Below are 25,822 nucleotides of genomic sequence, written 5' to 3'. Positions count from 1 at the left end.
AGGGGGGAGGGAGGGAGGGAGAGAGAGGGAGGGAAAGAAAGACAGACAAGGACCATCCTCGCGAGGCCTTCATCACACACAGGGACTTGTGAAACATTTCCTGTCAACATTGTCTCACGCCGGCGTTGTGTTGCGCTGTGCTGCAGCTGCAGAGGAAGAGGCACATAGGGAACGACATCGTGGCCATCGTGTTCCAGGAGGAGAGCACCCCCTTCGTCCCGGACATGATCGCCTCCAACTTCCTCCACGCATACGTGGTGGTACAGGCGGTGGGCGCTTGCTCCGACGACGTGCTCTACAAGGTGCCTGTATCTGTTCCCCTCCCAGTTAAAATAAATACATCAAATACAAGAAAAAAACTGTCGGGTACCACAGGCTGAACAGGGGGGCGTTCCAGGAGGGGGGTGTAGTTGAAACTCTGAGTGTAAAAACCCTGCAATTGAATTGAATCTCGGGGTTAGCAAACTCGATAGTTTTCACTAAACCTGTTTTCTGGAATGCCCCCCAAAAGTGGTCAGAGCTCATACGGTACCACTGTGCTTTGTTACTGTAGGTGTCGGTGACGGCTCGGGACGACGTGCCCTTCTTTGGACCGGCGCTCCCAGACCCGGCCGTCTTCAGAAAAGTGAGTGGGTAACTGTAGAACAGCGCCAGCAGAGCCGGGTCCGTGAGGAGGATCGGTTCCAGTCTGTCTGTCTGGGTCAGAACCGTAGACCCTGTTCTCTCCCTCTTCTCCTCAGGGACCCGAATTCCATGAATTCCTCTTCACCAAGCTCATCAACGCAGAGTACGCCTGCTACAAAGCGGAGAAGTTCGCCAAGCTGGAGGTGAGTGCCGACTAAGGATGCCGTCTCCTCACGCGCCCACATGTTTCTGTGGAGGACGAACGCCCGCGTTACGAGTCGTGGAACCACTCTCAGTTTCACACCACATACACAGATCCTCAATCTAGAAGGTTGACCTCCGAACTCTTTGTCCCTCCCAGTATAGTGGAAATAATGATGGATGTCATGGAAAACGAATGCTGTGATGACCGCATTTCAGAGTCTTGACTTTGTCTGTGTTTGTGCCTGTGAGTGTCTGTGTGTGTGCCTGTGTGCGTGCGTGTGTTTGTGCCTGTGTGTGTGTGTGTGTGTGTGTGTGTGTGTGTGTGTGTGTGTGTGTGACGTCAGGAGCGGACGCGGTCGGCCCTGCTGGAGACGCTGTACGAGGAGCTCCACACCAACAGCCAGGCCATGATGGGCCTCGGGGGGGAGGACGACAAGATGGAGAACGGGAGTGGAGGAGGGGGGGGCTTCTTTGACGCCTTCAAGGTAACTGGACATGCCCCGCCCCCTGGGGTAGCAGAGCCTGAGGGCAATTTGTCTTCATGAAGGCCTCTCAGCTCCATGATGATAATAATAAGTGATAAATGTATGAATAAGCCCTTTCTTCCTCCCTGTGTTCATAACATGTCGCAATATTTTGATGACTCATAACATTTCCTTCGTATTATGTTCTTGCCTCTTGGCTCGGCGTACCTGTTATTCTGGTCCTGTCTCTTAAAAGCCTGTGTCTGTCTGCAGGAGGCTCGACGCTAAAGGCTGTCTCGGTCTCTGCTAGGATGTCTGGGGGAGCAGCTCTGTCTCTGCGCTCCGCTGCCTAACGGCTGCTCGCATGCCTCTCCTCTCCCGGCTTCTGTGTTGTTGTGTAGTGTTGTGTCAGACTGCGGTGTGTGCTGCTATCCGTCGCATCGTCCCCGGCGTCGTGCGACAAACGCTTCCTCCTCTCTACCCCCCTCCCCTCTCACTCTTCCAGACCTCTCTCTCTCCGTCTCTCTCACCGTGAGACCTGTCGCTCTCTCTGTCCCCCTGTCCTGTTCACAGCGCTACATTGGGTTGCAGGTCGGAACCCTTCTAAGTGTGTCCCCCTGTCGTCCTAAAAGGTTGCCGGCGTCCCCGTGGTCTCCTGGTTTCTCATTGGTTAGGCCTGGATCCTGTCCCCCCCCCTCCCCCTGTCTGTCAGCGTAGTGGCCGGGGTAGCCTAGCGGTTCATGTGGGGGATAGTCTCTCTCTCTCTGTCTCTCTCTCTCTCCCTCCCTCTCTCTGTCTCTCTCTCTCCCTATCTCTCTCTCTCTGTCTCTCTCTCCCTCTCTCTGTCTCTCTCTCTCTCTCCCTCTCTCTCTCTCACGGTCGTGGCTAGTGTCAGACTCAACGTGTCTCCTCCTCCTGCTCCTCGTGTCTCTCCGCAGCGGGCAACCCGCCGCAGGAGCAAGTCTGTGGACGCCACGGAGGAGGATCTGGGAGGAGACTGGAGTGGAGGAGGAAGGGGGGGCTTCTTTGATTCCGTCAAGGTAACAGGACAGGCCCAAACCCAACCCGCCCCCGTCAGAGGCTGAAGGCAGTTTGTCTTCATAGAGGCACCCCTCAGCTCCGGGATCATGACGCCTCTCTGCCCACGGGTAGAACGCGGGTGTGGAGGTAGAGGACTTGGGAAATGCTGAATTTCAACCCACGTTCTCTAGGTCCTGTCAGTATATCTGTACACTATGTGGAACATGTGATAACTGTACTGTATGAATACACTCTTTCTTTCTGCCTGTGTACATAACGTGTCGCAAAGTTTTGATGAGTGATCATATTTCCTTCTTATGTTCTTAACCTCTTGGCTCAGCGTATAGCTGCTCTTCTTGTTCTCTTTCTTAAAGGAGAAATTATTCTGGACTTTAAGGCCTATTCTGTCATTCTGTCTTGAACATGAACCTGATACGTAGAGACTATCATCTCCCTGATGGCCTCAGTATTGCAGTCTGTCTTTGCCAGCTTGATGATGTGAGCTCACATTTTCACTCTGTAGTTCAGTCTGGTCATCCAACTGGTTCAAACTGAGTCCCATCCGACTCAATTTTGGTTGGTCCAATCACAACAGTTTATCTAATATGGGGCGGGCTTATTACAATGACTGTACCCACCTGATACGATGACAGGAAGACTGACCTGTGTTCCGTTGCTCTGATTGGTTGTAGGCCTATTCAATAGACCCCTTTCCCAGCAACCATTTCGTGGTGTTAGTAATAACATTAATTATGGCCCTGTTCCATTAATTTGATCAATTACACCTGTGTTTACTATGCTATGGCCTGTTAAAATGGCTGCTGGGAAAAGGGTCTATTGCGTCCAGAGGTTCTTTGGTCTAACCGTTGATAACGACTCTTGGAAATCGAAAATAAACGCAGGATTTCCAGAACCTTCGAATTTTAACAAATTGGGTCTGGTGAAGCCAGCCTGTCAGTATTGAGCCAGCCTGTCAGTATTGAGCTAGCTACAGTTGTTGTGCAGGCAATGTACAGTACAATGGAGGTCAGCAGGCCCAATCAGACGTTGGAAAAACTATGATGAATGTGCTTTTCTGAGACGGGAAGCACAGGGTGTAATCTGTCCAGTCTCAGTACGCTCTCCTGTGAAATGTTAGCCTGGTGAAACCATCCTGATGTAGCGAGCTCACATTCTGTTTCTCCACTGCTCAGTCTGGCCTCCCCCCTGTCTAGAACCATTATTGTGGGCAGGAGTATCTACTTGCCTTGACAGGCTAACTCCTTCAGCCAATCAGCGTAACAAAACTTTTGCCAAATCCATTCGGAAGAACGGTGAAAACGTCTTTTCGAGAATAATCGTTTGAGATAGAGGGAAGTCCAAACTGATCTGCTGAGCTCGCTAGATCAGGATCAACATGTTTCTCTCACAAACCGAATGTGGAAACAAATGTTCCATTTGAAACAGAACTATTCACCGTAAGCTTCACTCTCACTTCTGTACTAAATTGTAGAGAGGTGGAGGATCGCTTGAAAAGCAGCTGATCACAATCAGGCTACAAATCCTGACCTCTACCTTACTAGCTCGCTTGCTACTACTAGATAGCTAGTTGCTAAATATTTCTAACACAGTATATTTGTAATCTTTTATAACAGCAATGGTTTGTACTTTTTTCCAACGTCCCATTGACTTCCACTGTATATAGTCTATAGTCTCTACGGTACGGTTCATGTAAGACAGACCGAGAACAGGCCCTAAAGTCCAAAATAGTGAACTTATCCTTTAAAAGCCTGTGTCTGTCTGCAGGAGGCTCGACCCTAAAGGCCGTCTCGGTCTCTGCTACGATGTCTGGGGGAGCAGCTCTGTCTCTGCGCTCCGCTGCTCTGGCCTGGCGGCAGGCGGGGCCTAACGGCTGCTCGCACGCCTCTCCTCTTCCGGCTTCTGTGTCGTCATGTCGTGTCAGACGGTGTGTTGCATTGTGCTGGCCTCCGTCGCATCGCCCCCGGTTAGGTTATCCCTCGCTCTGTGCCCCCCTCCTGTCCTGTCTCTTTACAGCGGTACATCGGGTTGGGGGTCGTTGTTTCAGTATAGCTTTTTATTAAACTGAATTTCCCCGCGCACGCCCACATACAACATCCGGGTCTTACATGCAACATTTTGGGAGCAACTCTAGGTGTCCCTGTAACACCGGCTACTAACATATGCCTATATGTAACATCTCCTTTCCTTTAGCTGTTTGCAAATGACATGCTTGCATTTCAGTCAGCAATCCCATTAATGATAACAATCCCAACATTAACAATAGCCTTACATTGCATTATTTCCTTATTTTTTTTATTTATTTTTTTAACAAAGAACAACAGTCCAGTACAAAGTCAAACAGTCCCAGAAGAGCTGTCTCTTTTCTTTTTTCAAAGTCATAAGTCCAGTCGTTGCGGCGGCCGTGACAGGCGGCCACTCCGTGAGTAGACAACCCTGGCCTGCCGTGGTAGAACCCCCCGGCGTCACCGGTGCTCTTGGTGTGCGAGGATGTACCTCACCGCCTGTCTCCCCCCGACCTGAGACAATCTGTGTCTCGGCTGAGGCAGTCTCCCCAGCGACATGAGTCTGGTCAGGACTGCTCTGCTCAGGCTGTAGCATGTCCGTCTGTTGCGCTTGAGCTGAGCGCTCCGCAACACGCAGATCCACTCGGTTGCGTCTGTACAGTGTGCCGTCCACGTCCACCACGAACGAGCGGGGAGCGACTCTCTGGAGGCACTGGCCCAGCCGCCACCGCCCTGTGCGATCACCTGGCAGAGGCCTCATCCTAATGTGATCTCCAACATTCAGCTCTGGAAGGCAGACTTGTCGTAGAATGATTTGGCAATCCGCCGTTTCCACTGCAGCTTCTCTGCCACTCCGTCCACCACACGTGGTAGAAGCAGGCTGTCCGCGACGGGCAGTGAAGTTTTGAGCCTGCGTGCCATTAAGCGCTGGGCCGGGCTGCTGTCAAACCCCTCTGTGGGTGTGTTGCGCCAGTGCAGGATGGCCATCCATGCATCCGTGCCATCCAATTTTGCCTGCTTGCAGAGTGACTTGACAATCTTAACGGCCGATTCAGCCTTGCCGTTGGATTGAGGATGTCGGGGTGAGGATGTGACATTGGCAAACCCCCAGCTCGCTGCAAACATTCTGAACCGCTCGCATGCAAACTGTGGGCCATTGTCTGAGACCACCCTGTCTGGAAGCCCATAACGCGCAAATTGAGCTTTGCAGCGTGTGATGAGCGTGTCAGCAGACAGATCTGGCAGATGGTCGATTTCCCAGAAATCCATGGTCCACAATGATGAGAAAGTCTTTGCCCGCATATGAGTAAACGTCCATACTCATTGCCTGCCACGGGCGCACTGATATGTCATGTGACATCATGGATTCCTTCTGCTGGAGTCGTGCGTACTCGTTGCATGTGGAGCAGTTTGCTACAAAGTCCTTTATCTCTGCTCTCATGTTTGGCCAGAAGAGCGTATCCCTGGCCCGTCTGTAACACGCCTCCCCACCAATGTGGCTAGTGTGTATGCGTTTGAGCAGCTCTGATCTCATGGCTTTCGGTATGACGACGCACTGTCCCCTGTACAACACTCCATCTTGAACACTCAGCTCGTCTCTGAAGGGCCAGTATTCCCGCACTTCCAGCGGAGTGTCCTCTTTAAAATCTAGCCAGCCACTGAGGATCACAGACGCCAGCTCCTGGAGCACATCATCCCTCCCTGTGTGCTGCACAATCTGGCGAAATCTGAAGGCCGTAACGTCCAGGTGCTGCGCCTGGTCCAGCTGTGAATACTCGGCCTGGGTGCTGTCCACAGTGCACACAGCATGCTGCACGTACGGGGTGTCAGACCCACGGCACGGTGGCGTGGCCCTGCTCAGGGTGTCGCTGACATACATCTCGGGGCCCGGCTTGTACACAACATCAAGATTGTAGCTTTGAAGCTGCAGCAACATGCCTTGGAGACGTTTCGGTGCACTCAGGAGGGGCTTCTTGAAAATTGTGATAAGCGGCTTGTGGTCTGTTTCTGAGGTGATAGCCTCCCTGCCATACAGGTACTGGTGGAATCTCTGGCAGGCGATGACTATGCTCAAACACTCCTTCTCAATCTGAGCATAGTTTTGCTCGGTTGGCGTCAGCGCCCTCGAGGCAAAAGCCACTGGCTGTCCCCCTTGCAACAAACAGCCCCCCAGCCCGGTCATGCTGGCGTCGCTCTGGACCGTGACAGGCTTTGTGATGTCGTAGTACTTGAGGACGGGCGTGCAGGTGACCATACGCTTCACCTCACGCACCGCATCTTCATGTTTGGGCAACCAGTGCCACATGACGTCCTTATCCAAGAGCCTGCGGAGTGGCTCGCAGACCTCCGAGAGCTTCGGCAGAAACTTCGCAAGGTACGTCACGAACCCGATAAAGCGCTGCACCGCTTTCACGTCGGTGGGCGTCGCGATTTCCAGCACGGTCCGTGTCTTCTCTGGGTCAACTTTCAGTCCCTCTGAGGACAGTATGTGGCCATGGAAGTGTACAGCTTTGAGCTTGAATTGCAGCTTGTGTTCACTCAGCCGGAGTCCCACTGCTCTGCATCGTTCCATGAGAGCACTCAAGTTCTTGTCATGGTCCAGTTCGGCTTCGGCATCCGTATCGCCACACCTGACCACCAGGATGTCATCAGCGATCGGTTCGATACCGGCCAGGCCTGACAGCAGCTCATGTTGCTTGCACTGATAGATCTCAGGCGCTACTGAGACTCCGAAAGGGAGCTTGAGCCATCTCATCCGACCCCACGGTGTCCAGAAGGTCGTCAGACGGCTGCTCGCGTCGTCAAGCTTGCACTGTAAAAAGGCATCACGAGCGTCTGCCAACGTGAAAAGGCGAGCCTTTTCACAACACATCCTCCAGCGTAGGCATATGGTAGTGAGACCTCAGCAGCGCTCGGTTGAGAGGCTTTGGATTCTTATTTTCTCTGGCTTTGCAACAGTCACCATGTTACTTATCCATGCTGTCGGCTCAGTCACCGGCGCAATGTTGCCGACCTCGACATGTCTTTCAAGTTCCTCCTTGACTCTCGTCCTCAGAGCCACTGGAACATTCCTCGGCGCGCACTGCACCGGCGTCACATCAGGATCCAGCTCGAAGTGTATCTCGCCCGGGACTGACTCGATTGGGTCATTGAAGACGTCACGATAGTCTCTCAGCAGCTGATCTCTGGTGAGGGGCACAGATTGACTTGCATCAACTGTGTTCAGTTCATCTGGAACAGTGAAGGTTACAAGGCCCAGACGTTCGCATGTGCCGCCCCCGAGAAGAGGCTTTTGCTCTGTGTCGACTATTTCAAATGTGAGGTTGTGCTTTTCACCCCGGATGACACATTCAGTGTGGAATTTCCCCAGTGATGGCATGATTTCCCCAGAGTATAGCTTTAACTTGGCTGTGCTCGGGCCGAGCGCCGCTCTGGGTGACAGCTTCTCTTTAATCTTGCGGCCCATGACATTGCAGGTGGAGCCTGTATCCAGCTGACACTGCTGCCTTTTCTCATTCAGGCATAGATTCACAAACCACTTGCGCCCCTGCTGGGCCTTTGCAGTATTGACACATTCAGTGACTTGAAACAGTCTGTCATCAGCATCTGAGTCATCTTCTCTTTGCTCATCCTTCTCAAGCACATTCACTTTTTATTTTATTTTGTCAGACTTGCTGCCAGCTTGGCATACCTTAGCAAAATGATTTGATATGCCACATATCCGGCATGTTTTACCGAAGGCTGGGCACTGCTCCCTGCCCCGTTTGTGGCTGCCTCCACAGTATAGCTCCACTGTGGCTCTGTTGATCTTCCGTCAACGTGAGGCTGTGTGTGTAAACATGACGGCACTCACTTCCCATTAGCCGTCTCAGCGAGGCTGCCTGGATTAACTTCGACTTCTCGCTCAGACCGGTAGCGAGCAAAAAGTCCTCAAACTCCGCACGGAAAACTTCCCAGTTTTTTGCCAGATCACCAGTCATACGCATACCATCGGGTGCTGGGATGCTGTTGCTTGCCATGGCGTGGTTTTATTTCTTTATGCGTTTCTTCCTCACCTAGCGACCGCTTCTGACACCATGTTTCAGTATAGCTTTTTATTAAATGATATTGAATTTCCCCGCGCACGCCCACATACAACACCCGGGTCTTACATGCAACATTTTGGGAACACCCCTAGGTGTCCCTGTAACACCGGCTACTGTAACACCCCCCCCCCGGCACTTTGTGGTTCTCTGTTAAGGTTGGCGGCGGCTCATTGATCCCCTGGTGTCGCTGTGGTTAGGCCTGGACCCTGTCCCCAGCGGAGTAGCCTAGCGGTTTAGATCGGGACTAGTCTCTCTCTCTACCTCTCTCTCACAGTAGTGGCTAGCGTCAGACTCAACTCTCCTCCTCCTCCTCCTCCTCCTCGTGTCTCTCCTCAGCGGGCGTTCCATAGCAGCAGGAGCCAGTCTATGGACACCGTGTGGTTTGGTCTCAAGAAGCCGTACTCGGTCGCTGGTAGTCACAGTGGCAGCTTTACCCCCAACCAAGCAGACAGCCCCAAATTCCCCAGGATAGTAAGTACAGCCCCCCCCTCCACACTGCTCTGCTCTGCTCTGAGGGAGCCTGGCCACCCTGGTAGCCAAAGATTAACCCCCCCACTCGCCCGCCCTCACACACACACACACACACACACACACCCGCCTACAGCGCTAGCCTCTCACAGAAACAGGACCCCCTGTCGCAGCTAACCTCTATAATAGGCTAGCATGACCGGGAACACACGGTGCCTTGCTTTGACCTGAACATTTGTAGTGGACGAGGTGAGTTTTGTCCTCAAAGCATCGAAAGACGCTTTTGTCCTTGAACGATTTGCTCTGATGTAATTCCTCTCATCTCTCTAACCCAGCGTATGGCCGCCCCTGCGTCCGCGTGGCCGTGGACAGCCTCTGATGCGTAAGAGTGTGCATGCCAGCTAACTGTTTGCACTTGACTGTTGCTGCTCCAAGTGTTCATTCTGAAAATCTAACCACTCCCAGTGCTAGCGTACGCTGTATCCCGGACGTGGTGAGTTTCGGTCAGATGGATAACTCCGACCGGACGGATAAGTTACCGCACTGGTTGATGGGTCACTCACATGAGTGCTTTGTTGTGGTTGTTGTTGTTTTTTTTGTTTTTTTTTACTGTTTAACTGTACCTAATGCTCACTTGGATTGTATCCTGAAATGGTTCCTACTGTCGAATCAATGTGTTGAAAATCACTAACATTTTTGAACGATGCAGATTCTTCACCGCTTTCAAATTAAAAAAACAACCCCCCCCTCAGATCGCCACTTCGTCACCTCGAAGAGAGGAGGAGCCTCTCCCTCTCAGGCCTGGTTCTCTGATTGGCCGGCGCGCTCGCTGTTCGGCGCGCTCGCTGTCTCTCCCCAGCTCGCCTCCAGTCCCCCTCGTCGTCTTACCGCCTGTGTCGTGCCCGTGGCCTATTTTTCTAACGTCTTTGTAACTGCGTGTCGATTCGTCGATTATCCTGCTGATATGTGCTTCCTGTTTTTGTTATATTACAGTACATGCAGCAAACTCGTGTTTTTATTCTCCCTCTCTCTCAACTCCGCCCCTCTGTCTTTACCTCTCTCTCTCCCTCTCTCTCTCTCTCTCTCTCTCTCCATCTCTCTCTCTCTCTCTCTCTCTGACTCAGTCATTGCTTGTACCAGGCAAAAGTCCCAGTAAACATGGACGTCGCGGCAGTGCCATAGGCATAGGAAGAGTAGAAGAGGTTCATATCTTATTCTAACTTACTCTCCTCCTCTCTATCTGCTCTCTGCATGACACCCACCACCACATCATGACCCAACTCTTCTCTCTGTGGTTGATCAGTGAAGCACAACAACACCAGCATGGCCAGGACACAGACACGCCCTAGCTCCCTCACACGGCATGGCTTCCATGACTCATACTTCTATACTGAACAGTATTTGACACACGTTCTACTTGCAGATAGAGTCACTCCCTCCCAAATACTGTTACACATACAGGCAGCACTGGTGTTTGTGTCTCTCCAAGTCCAAGTATTCCACATCTACACAATGAATATCATGACCCTGTAGGAGTGATTCAACCTGACGCCTCAGATCCCTCCTCAGTCCTGAGCCTCATCCCTCACTAGTCATCCTCATCCCTCACTAGTCAGCCTCATCCCTCAGTAGTCACCCTCATCCATGACTAGTCATCCTCATCCCTCACTAGTCACCCTCATCCATCAATAGTCATCCTCATCCCTCACTAGTCACCCTCATCCCTCACCATTCACCCTCATCCCTCACTAGTCATCCTCATCCCTCACTAGTCACCCTCATCCCTCACCATTCACCCTCATCCCTCACTAGTCACCCTCATCCCTCACTAGTCATCCTCATCCATCACTAGTCACCCTCATCCCTCACTAGTCACCCTCATCCCTCACTAGTCACCCTCATCCATCACTAGTCACCCTCATCCCTCACTAGTCACCCTCATCCCTCACTAGTCACCCTCATCCCTCACTAGTCATCCTCATCCCCCACTAGTCACCCTCATCCCTCAGTAGTCACCCTCATCCATCACTAGTCATCCTCATCCCTCACGAGTCATCCTCATCCCTCACTAGTCACCCTCATCCCTCAGTAGTCATCCTCATCGATCACTAGTCACCTCATCCGTCACTAGTCATCCTCATCCATCACTAGTCACCGTCACCCCTCAGTAGTCACCCTCATCCCTCACTAGTCACCCTCATCCATCACTAGTCATCCTCATCCATCACTAGTCACCCTCATCCCTCAGTAGTCACTCTCATCCATCACTAGTCATCCTCATCCATCACTAGTCATCCTCATCCATCACTAGTCACCCTCATCCCTCAGTAGTCACCCTCATCCATCACTAGTCCTCCTCATCCATCACTAGTCACCTTCATCCCTCACTAGTCATCCTCATCCATCACTAGTCACCCTCATCCCTCACTAGTCACCCTCATCCCTCACTAGTCACCCTCATCCATCACTAGTCACCCTCATCCCTCACTAGTCACCCTCATCCATCACTAATCACCCTCATGCACATGTTCTGTTCTGACTGTCCTATCTGTGTTGTTGTTTGCATCACGGTATGTGTTCCTGTTCTGTAGAATCCACAAATGTAAAACATTGTCGCGTTTCACGTGTGCTGATTCTCCATTGGTTTAAAGAACTATGAATATTCATGGCACATAGTTCCCACAAAAAATGAATTCTCTAGTTCTTTGAAGCCTTGATAGATAAAAGCCTTTTTCAAGTCCTTATTTTGTGAGCTCACAAAGGGAGATTGAGTGAACGAAGCGCTCACTGGGACAGCTCGTTGTAGCTCGGTGCAGCAGAATCTATCTTTCATCCCCTGCTCTGTTCTGCTCTGCTCTCACTTGATAACTTGCACAGGGGCTTGACTCTAAGCCTTTTAAGAGCATATTCTACCATCTCCTTATCCCTGTAACAACTGCAAGTCAGTTTGGTTACCCTGATAGCAATCACATCTTATATAAGACAGACATCTTGCATTTTCCTGTGGAGATGGTTAAATAAAACACTGCATGGTTCACCACTGATCGCTCACTAGAAGATGTGCTTTACTTTTTTTTTAAGTGAGGAAACCCGTTGCTTTAGAAAAATTTAAGAAAGAAACTTATTTGTGAGAATTTTTTTTTTCTCACAGGAACAGAGATGACTAAGTTCAGTTAACTACTATAATTTGAAATGCGTTTAAGAACAAGAAGCAGAACAAACTCAGTATGTCTCAAAAACGAAGTCAGATGAACGTATGTTTCTAAGTTAACAGGGCCTCATCTTTTACAGTGCTAAATTCCAGAAAAGTATTTAAAAAAATTATATAACATGACCAAAAGAATTAGCAGTTTGCCAGGGCAGATTATTGGGAGGCTGTGGTCATGACAGGCGGTGTGGTGGTGCTGACTGCCCGTCTCCTCTCCCTGGCAGTCTCTGATCCTCCCGGGGAAAAGCCCGACCAGGAAGAAGTCTGGTCCCTTCGGCTCCAGGCGCAGCAGCGCCATCGGCATCGAGAACATCCAGGAGGTCCAGGAGAAAATGTGAGAAACTTTCCCAGTCGTTCGTAACTTGCCTTTTTGAGAAAGGAAGTGACAACGACTAACAGACACATACTATCGTCTTCCTACCTCGGTGTTTGAGATCGTTTCCTCAGACGATTTCGACCCTCCTCTCTGCTGTCTTCCTCAGTAGGGAGTGTGCTCCGGGTACGCAGAAGACCCCCGACAGCGGCCACGCCTCTCAGGACCCCAAGTCTGAAAACTCATCCAATCAGAGCTCGCCTGAGGTGCTCGCCACAAAGAACAGGTGCGTTGACTATTATAGATAAGTCATCGGGGCACGGAGCGGTATCTCTCGTTCCGTTACTGGAGCCGAGGGCTGCCCCTAGTGTGTGGACGCTGCTGGAGCGTGATTGGTGGACGCTGCTGGAGCGTGATTGGTGGACGCTGCTGGAGCGTGATTGACCCAGCATGCAGTTGTTCTCCTGGTGGCAGGGCGGCGTCGGGCCCCGAGGGCCACACCCTCTCCCGGTCCTCCTCTAACGCCAGCAGCTTCGCCAGCGTGGTGGAGGAGAACGAGACTGATCCCACGGACGACTACGACACCGGAATGGTGAGTGATGTGAATGTGTACTGTGTGTGTGTGTGTGTATGTGTGTGTGTGTGTGTGTGTGTGTGTGTACTGTGTGTGTGTGTGTGTGTGTGTGTGTGTGTGTGTGTGTGTGCGTGCGTGTGCACGCGTGTGTATGTGTATTGTACTTTGTGTGTGTGTGTGTTTGTGTGTGTACAGTACACGTACTGTTATGTGTGTGTACGTGTACTGTATGTGTGTGTGTGTGTGTGTGTGTGTGTGTGTGTGCGTGTGCTTTGCTCTGTGCCTAATGTCCGTCTCTCTGTGTCCCCAGGAGAGTCTCTCGTCTGCAGGGACGCCTCACAAGCGGGACTCGTTCACCTACAGCACCTGGCTGGAGGACGGCATGGGCCCCACCAGCAGAGGGAGCTCCCCCGGTGAGGGGAGGAGCCAGGGGGCCGCGGGCTGGGGGGTCGATGTCTGGGGCTGGGGGGTCGATGTATGGGGCTGGGGCGTCGATGTCTGGGGCTGGGGGGTCGATGTCTGAGGCTGGGGGGTCGATGTATGGGGCTGGGGCGTCGATGTCTGGGGCTGGGGGGTCGATGTCTGGGGCTGGGGGGTCGATGTCTGGGGCTGGGGGGTCGATGTCTGGGGCTGGGGGGTCGATGTCTGGGGTCTGGGGGGTCGATGTCTGGGGCTTGGGGCTCGATGTCTGGGGCTGGGGGGTCGATGTCTGGGGCTGGGGGGTCGATGTCTGGGGACTGGGGGGTCGATGTCTGGGGTCTGGGGGGTCGATGTCTGGGGCTTGGGGCTCGATGTCTGGGGCTGGGGGGTCGATGTCTGGGGTCTGTGACTCAGGGGGTGGGGTCTGGGACTTGGGGGTGTGGCCTGCGACCTGGCGGGGGGGGGGGGGTCTGGGACTCAGGAGGGTGTGGCCTGGGACCTGGGGGGTGGGACTTGGGGGGTGGGGCCTGGGACGCAGGTGGGTGTGGCTTGGGACCCAGGGGGTGTGGCCAACGCTGCACACTGAAGTAGATCAGGAAAGTACAGAAGCCGTCCTGTTGGCCGCATGCTGCTGTGGCCTGGCAGACTGAGCTGACTGGTCATGGTCTCTCTCTCCCCAGGATCTGGGAAACACGACGGAGGGAAAGGAGCGGAGATCCGAATCAAACTAGAGCGACCACCCAATCACCAGTCCTCCTCGGTGAGCTCAGGCCTCGCCCCCTGGCCTGGTGAACAGCCGGCTCCTTCTCTGCATGGTCTTCTGTCCTGTTAGAGGGCGACAATTTCCCTCCTTGATCAGCGTCGTTGTTGTAAGACGTTGGTCGACGTGCTGTTTTTCCCTGTTACTGTATGTACAATGAAAGTCTTTGACTGCAGTGGTTGTTGTTGTTGTTGTTGTTGTATTAATGTGGTTGTTGCCGTGCAGTTGCTCTGCTGTATATACAATGGGTACAGTGCTGTCTGTGTTCCTGTGTGTGTTCCTGTGTGTGTGTGTGTGTGTGTGTGTGTGTGTGTGTGTGTGTGTTGTGGTTAATGCTGTGTAACTCCTACAGTACTTGCTCTCTGTGCATCTCTGTGTTTAGAACTGTTAGCCCCTCCCACCTGGTAGTAGCCTATCCTGGATGTCCATCTACAGGTCAGCCCTCTGTTTGCTCTGTCTGGATAGATAATGTTAGACAGGCTTTTAGACATCTGTGATAAACTGTCACTCAATACCAGACCATATATCAGATTGCAGAGTACCTGTACAGTAGATCTGTCTATAGATTTCACTATGATGAGGTGTAACCTCAGCTTAGTCTCCTAAAACCATGATAGGCAGAAGAACCTGAAGCCTATTAAGTGTCTGATCATGTTGTTTGTTAGCATGCTGCATGGTGCTGTGAGAGTCTTACTGTGTGTCTCCTGTGCTTCAAGCATTCCCATACGACACCATCCTTCCGGGAGATGAGGCGAGCGCGGGCTTTCGCTGTGACCAACGACGAGGAGGATGAGGAGGCGGAGCCTGGCCAGTCTGCCGGCCAGTAAGGTTCGGAGCGCCGCTACCCAGAAGCCTCGGCGCCGTGCCTGGAGAGGAGACCACACACACACACAGACACAGAGGCCAACTTTTGCACTTTTGTGTCCTTTCTTTCCGCCCGCTTGCCTGTTTCACACTTCTACCGCCTGGTTTTATCTGTTTCAATCCGACCTGTGTTTCACTTTTGTCACATGAGGTAAAATAGGTTTGTTTGTCAAAACTGGTAGTTTTGGTTCAAGTTTGGTGGAGGCCTACTGTAGTCGTGCGCAGATCACACAGGGTAAAGACAGTGCCATTGAACTCTCTTAGAGACTGCTCTGTGTACACACCTGGATGTACTGACACTACTGCAGAGTGGCAAGCTCTGTTTAGTTAAGTCAACACCCATTATGGCAAAATTTAAATATTTAATATATTACTAATACCAAATATCCAACATCAAAAGTGGGATTTTTAATTAAATGTCCTTTGTAATTATTAGTTGTCGAATGCAGTTTAATGTACCAGTGATTAGATTTTTTTTAGGGTGAAGTGATTGTAATTTCTCTGTTACTGTAGCAGTACCTTCATCGAAGTGCTGTGTAAAATGATACTGTACACACTTTCTTTGACAAGGATCTGACATTTTTCAGAATGCGACCATGTTTTTTCCCCAGTAAATGACAAACATCAAAATGTAAGAGATATATGTAACATGATTGACATGACAGCCTTAAAATGTCAACATTAATTTTATTGGACCATTTGATTCTCACAAGGTAATGGGATGATAGTTACAGATTGAGTGGCAAACTGTTAACATGTTGAACATTATTTTTAATACATGATTCTCATGGATAACGTATCGCTTATCATTAGGCATAGTCTGAAACAGCCTTGCACTTTCAAACCATTCGGTCATTGTGAGCTTAATGAAGTTCCTTAATGTTTCAATCAGGTAATGTATGGCAAACCGACAATTCGTCCATTCCAATTATTATATGTTTTAATATATTCCAAATTAGAAATGCACAATTAAACACATTATACATACAGTAGGCTACTGTATAAACACACATACATTTTGCCATTTTCAAGTTGCCCAGCTCGAATAATCTGTACACTTCTTATTGTGTTCATGTTGACATGTGCTTATATATATTAATGTGTTTCATGTTTTGGGATATATTTGGGTTGCCTGTGCCTGTTAAACTCCATTGGAACAGATTTAAAGGCTGATATCCCATAGGAGAGGGTTACAGTGCCAGCGATATTATCTATAGTCTATAAACCAGAGAAGCTCAGTTGACATGATGTCAGAGTAGAATTAATACATTCATTTTGATTCAAATTATTACAGTATGTTATAGGCCACATTTGTCCATGAACCATTTTCTGTTCTCTTGAAAGAAGTTGAACTGTGACAAATTAAACGGTTTCCTGTTTTGTTTTATCACTGGTGCCATTATCTTTCAAAGACATTTTTGGAAGTTTTGAAATTAAGAAAAAATACTTTCCCACATTGTCTTCTCAATAAAAAGGACACCACATTACTATGAAGTGACAAGATGCCTTATAAGCAAAGTGATTGACGGGCTAACAAATATATCGTTTAAATGTTTATATTCAGCTGCCTTTTGGATATTCTCTCATGGAAGATGACAGGTTTTTTTTAACCTGTGGGTCCAGATTTGTTTACCCTCCAAATGAGGATCAGGAGTTTTTGCATTTATTACATGATTTTAACAAATGAGAACTGTGTAGGCCTTTAGTATACTGTCCTTATTCCCAGCTCTGACTGAAGCCGGTGAAGTCATGTCATATGAATAAATCATTTGATGTGGCCAACCATAAGTCTCTGAAAGTAGAGCAGTAGTCTAAAAGTGGAGGCCCCTTTCTGATTATATAACCGTACAACACTGACCAGAAAATCATCTAATATTAACTAGTCAGAAAACCTGAAAGAAGCTGTTTAATGAGTCTGATCTACAGAACACTGTGTCTCTATGTTTCACTTAAATATCTTCAGTCTTGTGTCGACCCAGATACAGTATTTCAAATTACACAACAAGAGTGTTGGTGCCCTCCAGTGGTGTAAATTTAGACTTGTCACTGTAAATCGATGTGCTTACTGTATGTGGTAGTTTTTCATCTGCAGAGAGAGAGAGAGAGAGAGAGAGAGAGAGAGAGAGAGAGAGAGAGAGAGAGAGAGAGAGCAAAGTACAATGTCATGCAGCATCAGGATTGGTTATCTGTGACCACTGCTTCGGTGTGACCATTCAAATGATTGTATTTGTGTTTTGTTTGTTGATGAAATAGTGCATAAATGTAAGAGATTCTCCTGTACATTGCTCATTTGTAAATATACTGACAAGTAAATATGAAATAAACAACCTGGATTAAGTCAAATGTTTTCAGTTTGAATTGCACTGATTCCTAACTCTTACCACCCTGCTAATTTTATAACATTGGATTTTGGCCACGTCTGGATAAGGCACTCATTATAGACTACTGAAACACACGCACACACACACACACACACACACACACACACACACACACACACACACACACACACACACACACACACACACACACACACACACACACACACACACACACACACACAGGTAGTAGTCTTTAGTCACATGTGTGCCTGGTGTGCAGGTGGCCAAAATTACGTTGCTTTTGAAAGTAGGCTACAACCTGATTCTCAGCTGAATTCTCATTCAAAATCGTTTCAGATTTGTGCTTCTTCTGAACCACTAGATGGCGACAGTGGTGCACATAGCTCAAAAAGGGTCTTCGTCGGTGCACGTTCATAAGGTAAAAAGTAACAGGGCGCTTCGTTATTAACACAATACCTTTCCCTCCATTGGACTGGCATTGTTTCCATCATTGCTTGCCGTATTAATATCATCGGCCTGTAATGGCTTGAAAGGAACATGGAACCATTTGGTAACGCGTTGAAGCCGGAAGTGTTTGAGGGGAGAGCATATCGTGAGAGCCGGAAATAGTTTTTGGAAGTCACATTGGAGGACTGAGGCTAAAGCCAGATAACACCGGCTGGGTGAGGCTTAGCGATTTTAAATATCTTGATAAGTACAAATTCAAAGATTAATTTACACATTAAGGTACGTACATAATGGTATACATTTGTACATATTCCGAGATTCCGGACATAGATTGTCCAATAACTGTCTACAAGGTAGGCGAGAGAGACAGGTTCTTGACTGTAGCATCAGTTAGCTAGACTACGCTAGTTTGTCATAGATAGCCTAACGGTGCCGCCAACTAGTTATTACGTTAGTAATATGTATCCATATACATAACTAATCACCGCAAATATTATGACAATCGTTAGAATATTGCTAATATTGCTTCGACTGTTTGGTTTGCTAGCTAGATAGCATGGCTGGCTGTGTGACATGATGTTTGCTGTCTGACATTCTCATTCTGTTTAGGACACGGGGCCAGCATCAATTCCTAATGACTTCTTATGAATGATAGTGGACAATGTTTGTCTCAAGGGTGGTCCCGCGCCTCAGTCTCCTTTGCAGAGTGTCTGGTAAGTGATACGGTGTGATAACGTTACAGTAATGTTAATACATGTAAGTTTGGATGCTGACATGTACCTACCCGTAATTTTGTTTGCACAGTTTTTGTACTGTCTTGCACTGTTGTGTCTTTGCACCTGTCCTGCACCCTCTCTTACGTCGTCTGCAACAGCGTATGCCTGTCCTGCACCCTCTCTTATGTCGTCTGCAACAGCGTATGCCTTAACCCTAGTCAAATTCCTTGTGTGTGTGAACCATATACATGGCTAATAAATGAATCCCCACCAACATTTGGGGGCGGCTGTGGCCCAGGAGGTAGAGCGGGTCTCCCAATCGTAAGGTCGGCGGTTCGAATCCCGGCTCCTCCTCCTGTCCACATGCCAAAGTGTCCTGAACCCCAAATTTCTCCTAATGAGCAGGGCAGCTGCTGCCACTGGTGTGTGAATTTCTGGGTGAATGAGAGGCCAATGTAGAGTGCTTTGGAGAAAAGCACTACATAAGTGCAATCCATTGACCATTAATTTACCATGTAAAGGATAATCAGCTCGTAGGTGCGTTATACGGTTTTAAGGCACAACGTGGAGGTGAAGAACTGTTGTCTGCGATGTCTTTTTTTCAGGAAACTGTTGCTGCCTGTCTTGGCCAGGATTCTCTTGTAAAACCTTTTTAACCTGGTTAAATAAAAAAAAAGTGCCTTTAAACCGTATAGAGGTCTGAGATTTTTAAAGGTCGATATAATAACAATAGTTTGGAGCCGGAAAAAGCCGATAGACAATTAATCGGCCGATAGAAAAAAATAAAAAGCCATTGTAAAATAAATTAAATACTTAAATAATACATCTGGATTATAAAACTCAAAGTAGGCTAAAGAGCAATTAAAATTCTGAGGAATCAGGCCTACCGGTCATTTTCTTGTCTCGCGCGTTTTAAGTCTTTACTACCTGCACACACCTGCCCTCTGTCACCTGTTAGGTCTACATGTCCAACAGTGCATATTTCCTTCACTATTCATTTCCTCTATGAATGATTGTGTTTCACTGAGGAGAATCTCCAAGAATGTCTTCCTCACACCCAAGAGTAGGCTACACTATGTCCCCAAGAGTAGGCTACACTATGTCCCCAAGAGTAGGCTACAGTATGTCCCCAAGAGTAGGCTGCACTATGTCCCCAAGAGTAGGCTACAGTATGTCCAGGATATTTTGTTGAAATCCCTCCTTTTCTTTATTATAGTCTTCAGTCATATTTTAATGAAGTAGCCTACTCCTTTTCATCAGTTGATGGGTGCCTGTGGTCCAGATCCTTGTTAATTAATTCAATATTGCTAATAACAACAACAACAAAAATCAAATGGATAAAAAGTATTTAAAAATGTAACTGAACATCCTTAAGTGTGATTTGGTGGATCAGGCCTACATTGTTTGAATATGGTCTATTTTACAATGGGTGGAGGCTGCGCAGTCATCAGCCACTATCAGAGCCCAGTTCAGCGGAAAACAATAGTTTAAAAAATGTCCTATCGGCGCTGATTAATCAGCAAAATGATTCCGCTTATGGCAATATTAAGTAAAAGCATTCATAAATACAAAATAATATAGGATGTGTTCCAGTATTCCATGTACTAATTTAATAATATAGGATGTGTTCCAGTATTCCATGTAATTTAATAATATAGGATGTGTTCCAGTATTCCATGTACTAATTTAATAGTATAGGATGTGTTCCAGTATTCCATGTACTAATTTAATAATATAGGATGTGTTCCAGTATTCCATGTACTCATTTTCAAGAAATATAGCTGCTGTGCATAACTGGGTCGGGGTGGCCGTTTAGAGGAAGGAGGAGAAGAATGACAAATATTATACATAAGGGTCTCTGCCTGGACCCTAATTATTTAAAACTTCTTAAATGAAAAATATCTTTAAAATCATCTGTCCTCAACTCGTCCAAAACATTTCTAGTAGGGGTGTAACGGTACTAAAACATCACGGTTCGGTACGTACGGACGTCTCGGTTCGGTTCGGTTCAGGAGCGGCGCACCTGCACTACTCTGATTCCTTTTCTTTTCTTTGAAAATGATCTTGAATCAATCTTTTTAATATAATTTTATTTACAAACAGCAATACCTTTCAGGCTGCATCACTGCCCCCCCCCCCCCCAAAAAAAAAAACAAAACAAAAAAACAACCCCAACAACATAACAAAACAAAAAAACAATGTTGACCAGTGGAATAGCCTACAATGCTGTGTCAAGTAAGTTTGCTGTTTCTTTTTCTTTTAAGTGTTTACCCCTCATTCATACCCCATCTACCCCACTCAACCTTCATATTTTTGGCCAGAAAAATGTCAACACTGTCAGCAGACAGGGAAGACCTGCTGGCAGTGACGATGTCCCAGCAGTAGAAAATGAAATAAAAACGAATAGCCTACTTAAAAATATGTTTTTGAATCACTTATTTAAAACGAATTAAATGCAATAAAATTTGAAACTAAATAAATTAAGATCGTTACTAAAAAATAAATCTGCCTTTTTTCCCACAGAGATATAGACTATGTGTGCAAACGTGCGTGTACAAACGAGCGCGCGCTGTGTGCAGCTTCGGAGTTTCATTTCTCTCATTGCAAGTAGCCTACTATAGCCTACATTGGAACCTCCGTGATATATAAATTATTCCCTTAGCCTATCTGTGTTTCATTACGGTGCATTAGGCTAAGGCAAACGAACAGAATTAATAGTTTTACCTCAGGAGGACGGTAATGAGGACGACTGAATATCAACGCGAGCCCACTGACAAATGTGAGTTGTGCTCTGATATGATGACACTGCTCGTAGGCTACTCGTTTCCAAATCACAGACAGGTCGCACGGGACTGTAGCCTATATCAAATGACTTATGTGCTCGGCAAAATATGGTAGGCCTAAGTAACTTGCGGTACAATTAGATGGGAGATGGATTACAAAGGTCCTCATGTATAGCCTATTTCGCGGTGTGAGCGAGCCGTACTGAGGGGGGGGGGGATTAAGAAACAGCCCATTGTCACAACTGTGACAAATATTTTGCGTCAGTCTACTGAAAGGGATCTGCTCGAATGATCTGTCGGGTCGCTCGGCACATGACTGTACCGTTCGGTTCGCTCGGCACATGTCTGTACCGTACCCAAAGCCCCGTACCATACGGTACAGTACGAATACATGTACCGTTACACCCCTAATTTCTAGAGACTGGGTCGCAACACCGGATCGGAGAAATCCACAGCCTGGCTCCTGCTTGTGTGAGAATTGATCGCTTTGCGGTGCTTATTCCTCATCCAGTGATGGATGGGTGGATGGAAAACTTTCAACTGAATGTTCATATTGTTCTGATAATTGTAGGCTATAGCAACATAAGAGTGGCAGCTTTGACAGCAACCCAAATGAGCTAATCCCATAGCTGTACCATTGCTAGCTAGCCATGAGCGAACTGTTGGATACTGCATTTGCTGTGCTACGTATTCCAGTTGTCAAATCTATTTGCCAACAAACTGTTTGAGAGCCAGCACACTCAGTGTCCCCTAATCAAAAACATTTTTCATATATCACCTAACCTCTCCAGCACCTCACCAATATAAATTATTTTCTCTCTTTAGAGAAGAGTACAATCCATTACAACAACTATTGCTTACAATGTTTTATTGTTGTTTTGTAATATTTTATCATGAATATGATAAATAAATGCTGCATGTAGTTAAAGAAAGTGGTATTCAGTTTTTCATATGCTAAAATCGACTGTAAATCCACTTTAAAGCTGATATTTCAAATAATAACTGACTGAGGGAAAGTGCCCCCGGCGCCCATGGGCGGTTCGCCTCTCTTCCTCCTGTCCCCCTCAGTTTTTTGAGTCACCAGCCGCCACTATGCATGCATGCATGTATCATCTTCTGTCTGCTTCATGCATGACAAATTGGCTGGGATGTGAAACGTTTTTTGGTTTGTCTTCCTAATTGCAGAGTAACTGCGGCTGTGCTCAATCAGTGGTCAATCAATCTGTCCGGATGTACTGTAGTCCTAGGCGAGGGTTGGGTGGGGTTGCCAACAGCAATCCGTCTCTGATTGGTAGAGACATTCCTGTTGCACTAGGATTTTGGGGAGTGTATTTTTTATGAACAGCAGTAGTGTGGGGACAAAATGAGGGCAGACTTCAAAATACTGTCAAAAATACCGTTTTTGAGATCAAAATTGGATACATTTCACACTACAAATACCATGTCGTGAATCTTTTTTTTCTTTCATGAACATTGGACATTTGTTGAGCGAGTATTTGAAGTTACTGCATACAGTACTGTTTATAGTAAAACCCTTTGATTGGTAAATACAAGAGCTACCGGCAGCTGAGGCTGCCCGCCCGGCCCCTAATTATTTGTGCTTTGCTCACTGCTGACTTTCAACCACTCTGCAGCACTGCTACTTGCTGCCAGCTTGACAAACACCCATCACCTGACTGATGCACATGACAATGACCCAGAAGTCTAACTTATGCTAGCAAGCCTTTCTGTCAATCGCTTTGCGTGTGGTTAACAAACGTGAAATGTGACGTGTTTTTTGACGAAATGTCTGACTTGCCACACATCTAACTGTCCGCAAATCAATAACCTTTTTCGTGTGGTACCTAGCACTATATCCTTCACTTATCAGGCAACATCCTGTCCCCGCAATGAATGTGACGGTACGACTGATGGTGATATACCACGACGTGAAAAAAAAAAAGTTTTGATTAGGACAATGAGGTGTCTGACTATCATAAACAGTTTGTTGGCCAATAGATGTGACAACTGAACAGCAAATATGCAGTATCCTACACTTCTGCAGTATCCTACATGTTAACAGCTAGCTAGCAATATAAGGTACAGCAGATGGGATTAGCTAGTTTTGGCTGCCGTCAAGGCTGCAGCTCTTATGTTGCTTGATGGTGCATTAATTTTCATCGGTGATTACACTTAAGCCAAACTATGTGTGCATTATACAGTTTTAACGCACACCTGCTGAAAAATCAAAAAAGAGTATTCACCTAGGCCATGGTATGATTATATTTATTCATGTTTATATTTCCTCTTTAATATCCAGGTGCGCTTCAGGTTCCAGGACAACTCCGCTGCAGATCTGTACCTGTCCTTCCCCCTCTGAACCGCGAACTCAGAACCTACTCAACCGCAGCAGACAACACACAGCCCCCGCGATGGGTGCAACTCGAGCCAGAACTGGAGGAGGCGCTCGTGCCTCGCAAACTGTCCGTGAGCCCCCTGGAGAGCTGGCTGTCCCTGCGCTACTCCCTCCCTCCCCCGCTAGAAGCCCCTCAGGCGCCGGAGGACGGGGAGCTGACCGGGGACCAGACCAAGGTTCTGCCCCCCTTCACCGTCCCTCTCCTGGAGGACCACGAGGGCTCGGCGCCCCTCAGCTGTAAGAACGTTCTGGAGATCCGGCGGAGGAAGATGAACCGTCACAAATACAAGAAGCTGCTGAAGCGCACCAAGTTCCTGAGGAGGAGTGTGGCAGACGGCAGGAGAAGGAGGAAGCAGGTGAGAAGGATGTTATTATCATCAACTAACTCTGATCTGACTCAGCGATTTTGACTTGAATCCTACTGGCTGAGTGACTGTCAAAGCTGTTACACTTCTTTGCTATGATCTAGGTCCGCACAATTAATCATGCATTAATCGTAATTGCAATTATGACCCCTGCAATTAACTAATGGCAAAAGGCCGCAATTAATAAATCAGTTTTACATTGAGTGTGTTGAGGGCATGCAGATGAATCATGGGCATTTATGCTGTCTGACGCACATGTGTCTCATGTGTTGAGTCAGTGTGCTGTGAGCGATTTCACTGATAGACAGAGAGCAGATAGACAGCATACGGTCCATTTTTCAGATTTTTGCTCTGTTTTCTTTTTTATGAAGGTGGCACCACAGAAAATGTAATTAAATGTGCAATATTAATCAATAATCACAATATCAGGCGAATAATTGCAATTATTATTACAATCACATTATCAGGCAAATAATTGCAATTATTATTTGCTGTCATAAGATAATGAGCCTTGATATCTAATCAAATCAGCTGTGTTACTGTGTGGCCAGTGTTGACCAGAGCGAGCGTTTGACCGGGTGTGGTGACCCTGTGTGTGTGTGCAGAAGCGCTTTGAGAAGGACCTGCAGAGGATCTGGATGCGAGCCGGTCTGAAGAAGGCCCCAGAGGGATGGGTCACGCCCAAGATCTTCATCAAACAGTACGGAAATAAAAAGGACTGAAGAACCCATTCTAGGTTTCAGCATGTGGCTCGACACACTCGTCTCTGTCACACACAACTGGTTTATACCACACAACACAACAGCCTGTTCTTCTGCTACTTTGACCATGTGTCAATGATGGGAATCCTCCAGAAGTAACGTACCTCTTTTTGCTGTCCCCAGGTGTAAAAAGTCAATAAAGATTTTTTTGTTATGTCCCAGTCACTCTCCATGTGCTATTCTGTAATACATGTTTACTAATGCATACGGTGCCAGAACATTTGAGTTGGCTGCGACCATTGGTGTAATGGAGGGTATACCGAGGTACAAGGAGTATACCCACTTCTTTATCCATGGACCCACAGTATACCAACTTCTTTATCCATGGACCCACAGTAGACCCACTTCTTTATCCATGGACCCACAGTAGATCCACTTCTTTATCCATGGACCCACAGTATACCTACTTTTTTTTTTTTTTTTTAAGTACACTAATATAAAAACTGCTACAGTATGCCCACTTCTTTATGCATGGACCTACAGTATACCCACTTTAAACACCACTCATGGTAACATTTCTACTACAGAATACCCACTTCTTTACTCACCACTACATCCTGGTCCTACAGTAGGCTATGTAAGTGGTCCCACTTTTAAGGAGGTATTAAGTCGATGGATGGCAGCATCACACACATTTTCATCTTTGTGGCATACTCTGAAGCTAGGATTTATTTCCACTCAGTTTTATAATTGATATTTGTTTATGTACCGTAGGCCTATTGAGCAGGATTAAGGAACCCGCAGATGCCGGACATGTGCTACCATTCATGCACACTGGAATTGGGTATTTAAACCATGATTTAAACATTTGATGAGCACTAATTAGGTCTCCTCGAATGCTAGAATCAGGGGTCAATGGTATTTAAATTATTGTAGTTTCTCTGCCAGGCTATCCTTAAAAATAAAATAGATTAGACCTTAAACATGACATGCTGTCTGGATAATTTGAACAAAAATGCTGTTATCGCGCCCTGCCGTCTGTTTA

General features: G+C 47.6%; 2 protein-coding genes across 3 annotated transcripts in view; both read left to right on the top strand.

Moving 5' to 3' along the window:
• LOC311307256 (rap1 GTPase-activating protein 1-like) overlaps positions 1-14,991 on the top strand; it is a gene marked incomplete at both ends in the record, with an annotated part of 65,774 nt that extends 50,783 nt beyond the window's left edge. Inside the window, 12 exons of the mRNA XM_084436053.1 lie at positions 147-302; positions 554-625; positions 741-827; positions 1,173-1,313; positions 8,758-8,892; positions 10,014-10,091; positions 12,322-12,431; positions 12,580-12,696; positions 12,867-13,002; positions 13,295-13,397; positions 14,085-14,164; positions 14,881-14,991. Of these exons, the coding sequence (XP_084292179.1) occupies positions 147-302; positions 554-625; positions 741-827; positions 1,173-1,313; positions 8,758-8,892; positions 10,014-10,091; positions 12,322-12,431; positions 12,580-12,696; positions 12,867-13,002; positions 13,295-13,397; positions 14,085-14,164; positions 14,881-14,991 (1,326 nt within the window). The remainder of the gene's footprint in view (positions 1-146; positions 303-553; positions 626-740; positions 828-1,172; positions 1,314-8,757; positions 8,893-10,013; positions 10,092-12,321; positions 12,432-12,579; positions 12,697-12,866; positions 13,003-13,294; positions 13,398-14,084; positions 14,165-14,880) is intronic.
• Positions 14,992-17,978: 2,987 nt separating this feature from the next.
• On the top strand, positions 17,979-24,998 carry aurkaip1 (aurora kinase A interacting protein 1). 2 transcript variants are annotated; one of them, XM_084436495.1, is made up of 4 exons: positions 17,979-18,032; positions 18,427-18,530; positions 23,616-24,067; positions 24,682-24,998. In XM_084436495.1, exons 2-4 carry the CDS (start codon positions 18,479-18,481, stop codon positions 24,796-24,798), a joined length of 621 nt encoding a protein of 206 aa, XP_084292621.1. In that variant the 5' UTR covers positions 17,979-18,032; positions 18,427-18,478; the 3' UTR covers positions 24,799-24,998. The 2 variants fall into 2 exon arrangements, with proteins under 2 accessions (XP_084292621.1, XP_084292622.1); XM_084436496.1 differs by having other exon boundaries at positions 17,997-18,096.
• The last annotated feature ends 824 nt before the right edge of the window (positions 24,999-25,822 follow it).

Source organism: Borostomias antarcticus, assembly GCF_949987555.1.
Source record: "Borostomias antarcticus genome assembly, chromosome: 3".
Taxonomy (NCBI): Eukaryota; Metazoa; Chordata; class Actinopteri; order Stomiiformes; family Stomiidae; genus Borostomias; species Borostomias antarcticus.
The sequence above is the reverse complement of the archived record's forward strand: the minus strand, read 5'-3'. Positions and strand labels throughout refer to the sequence as shown.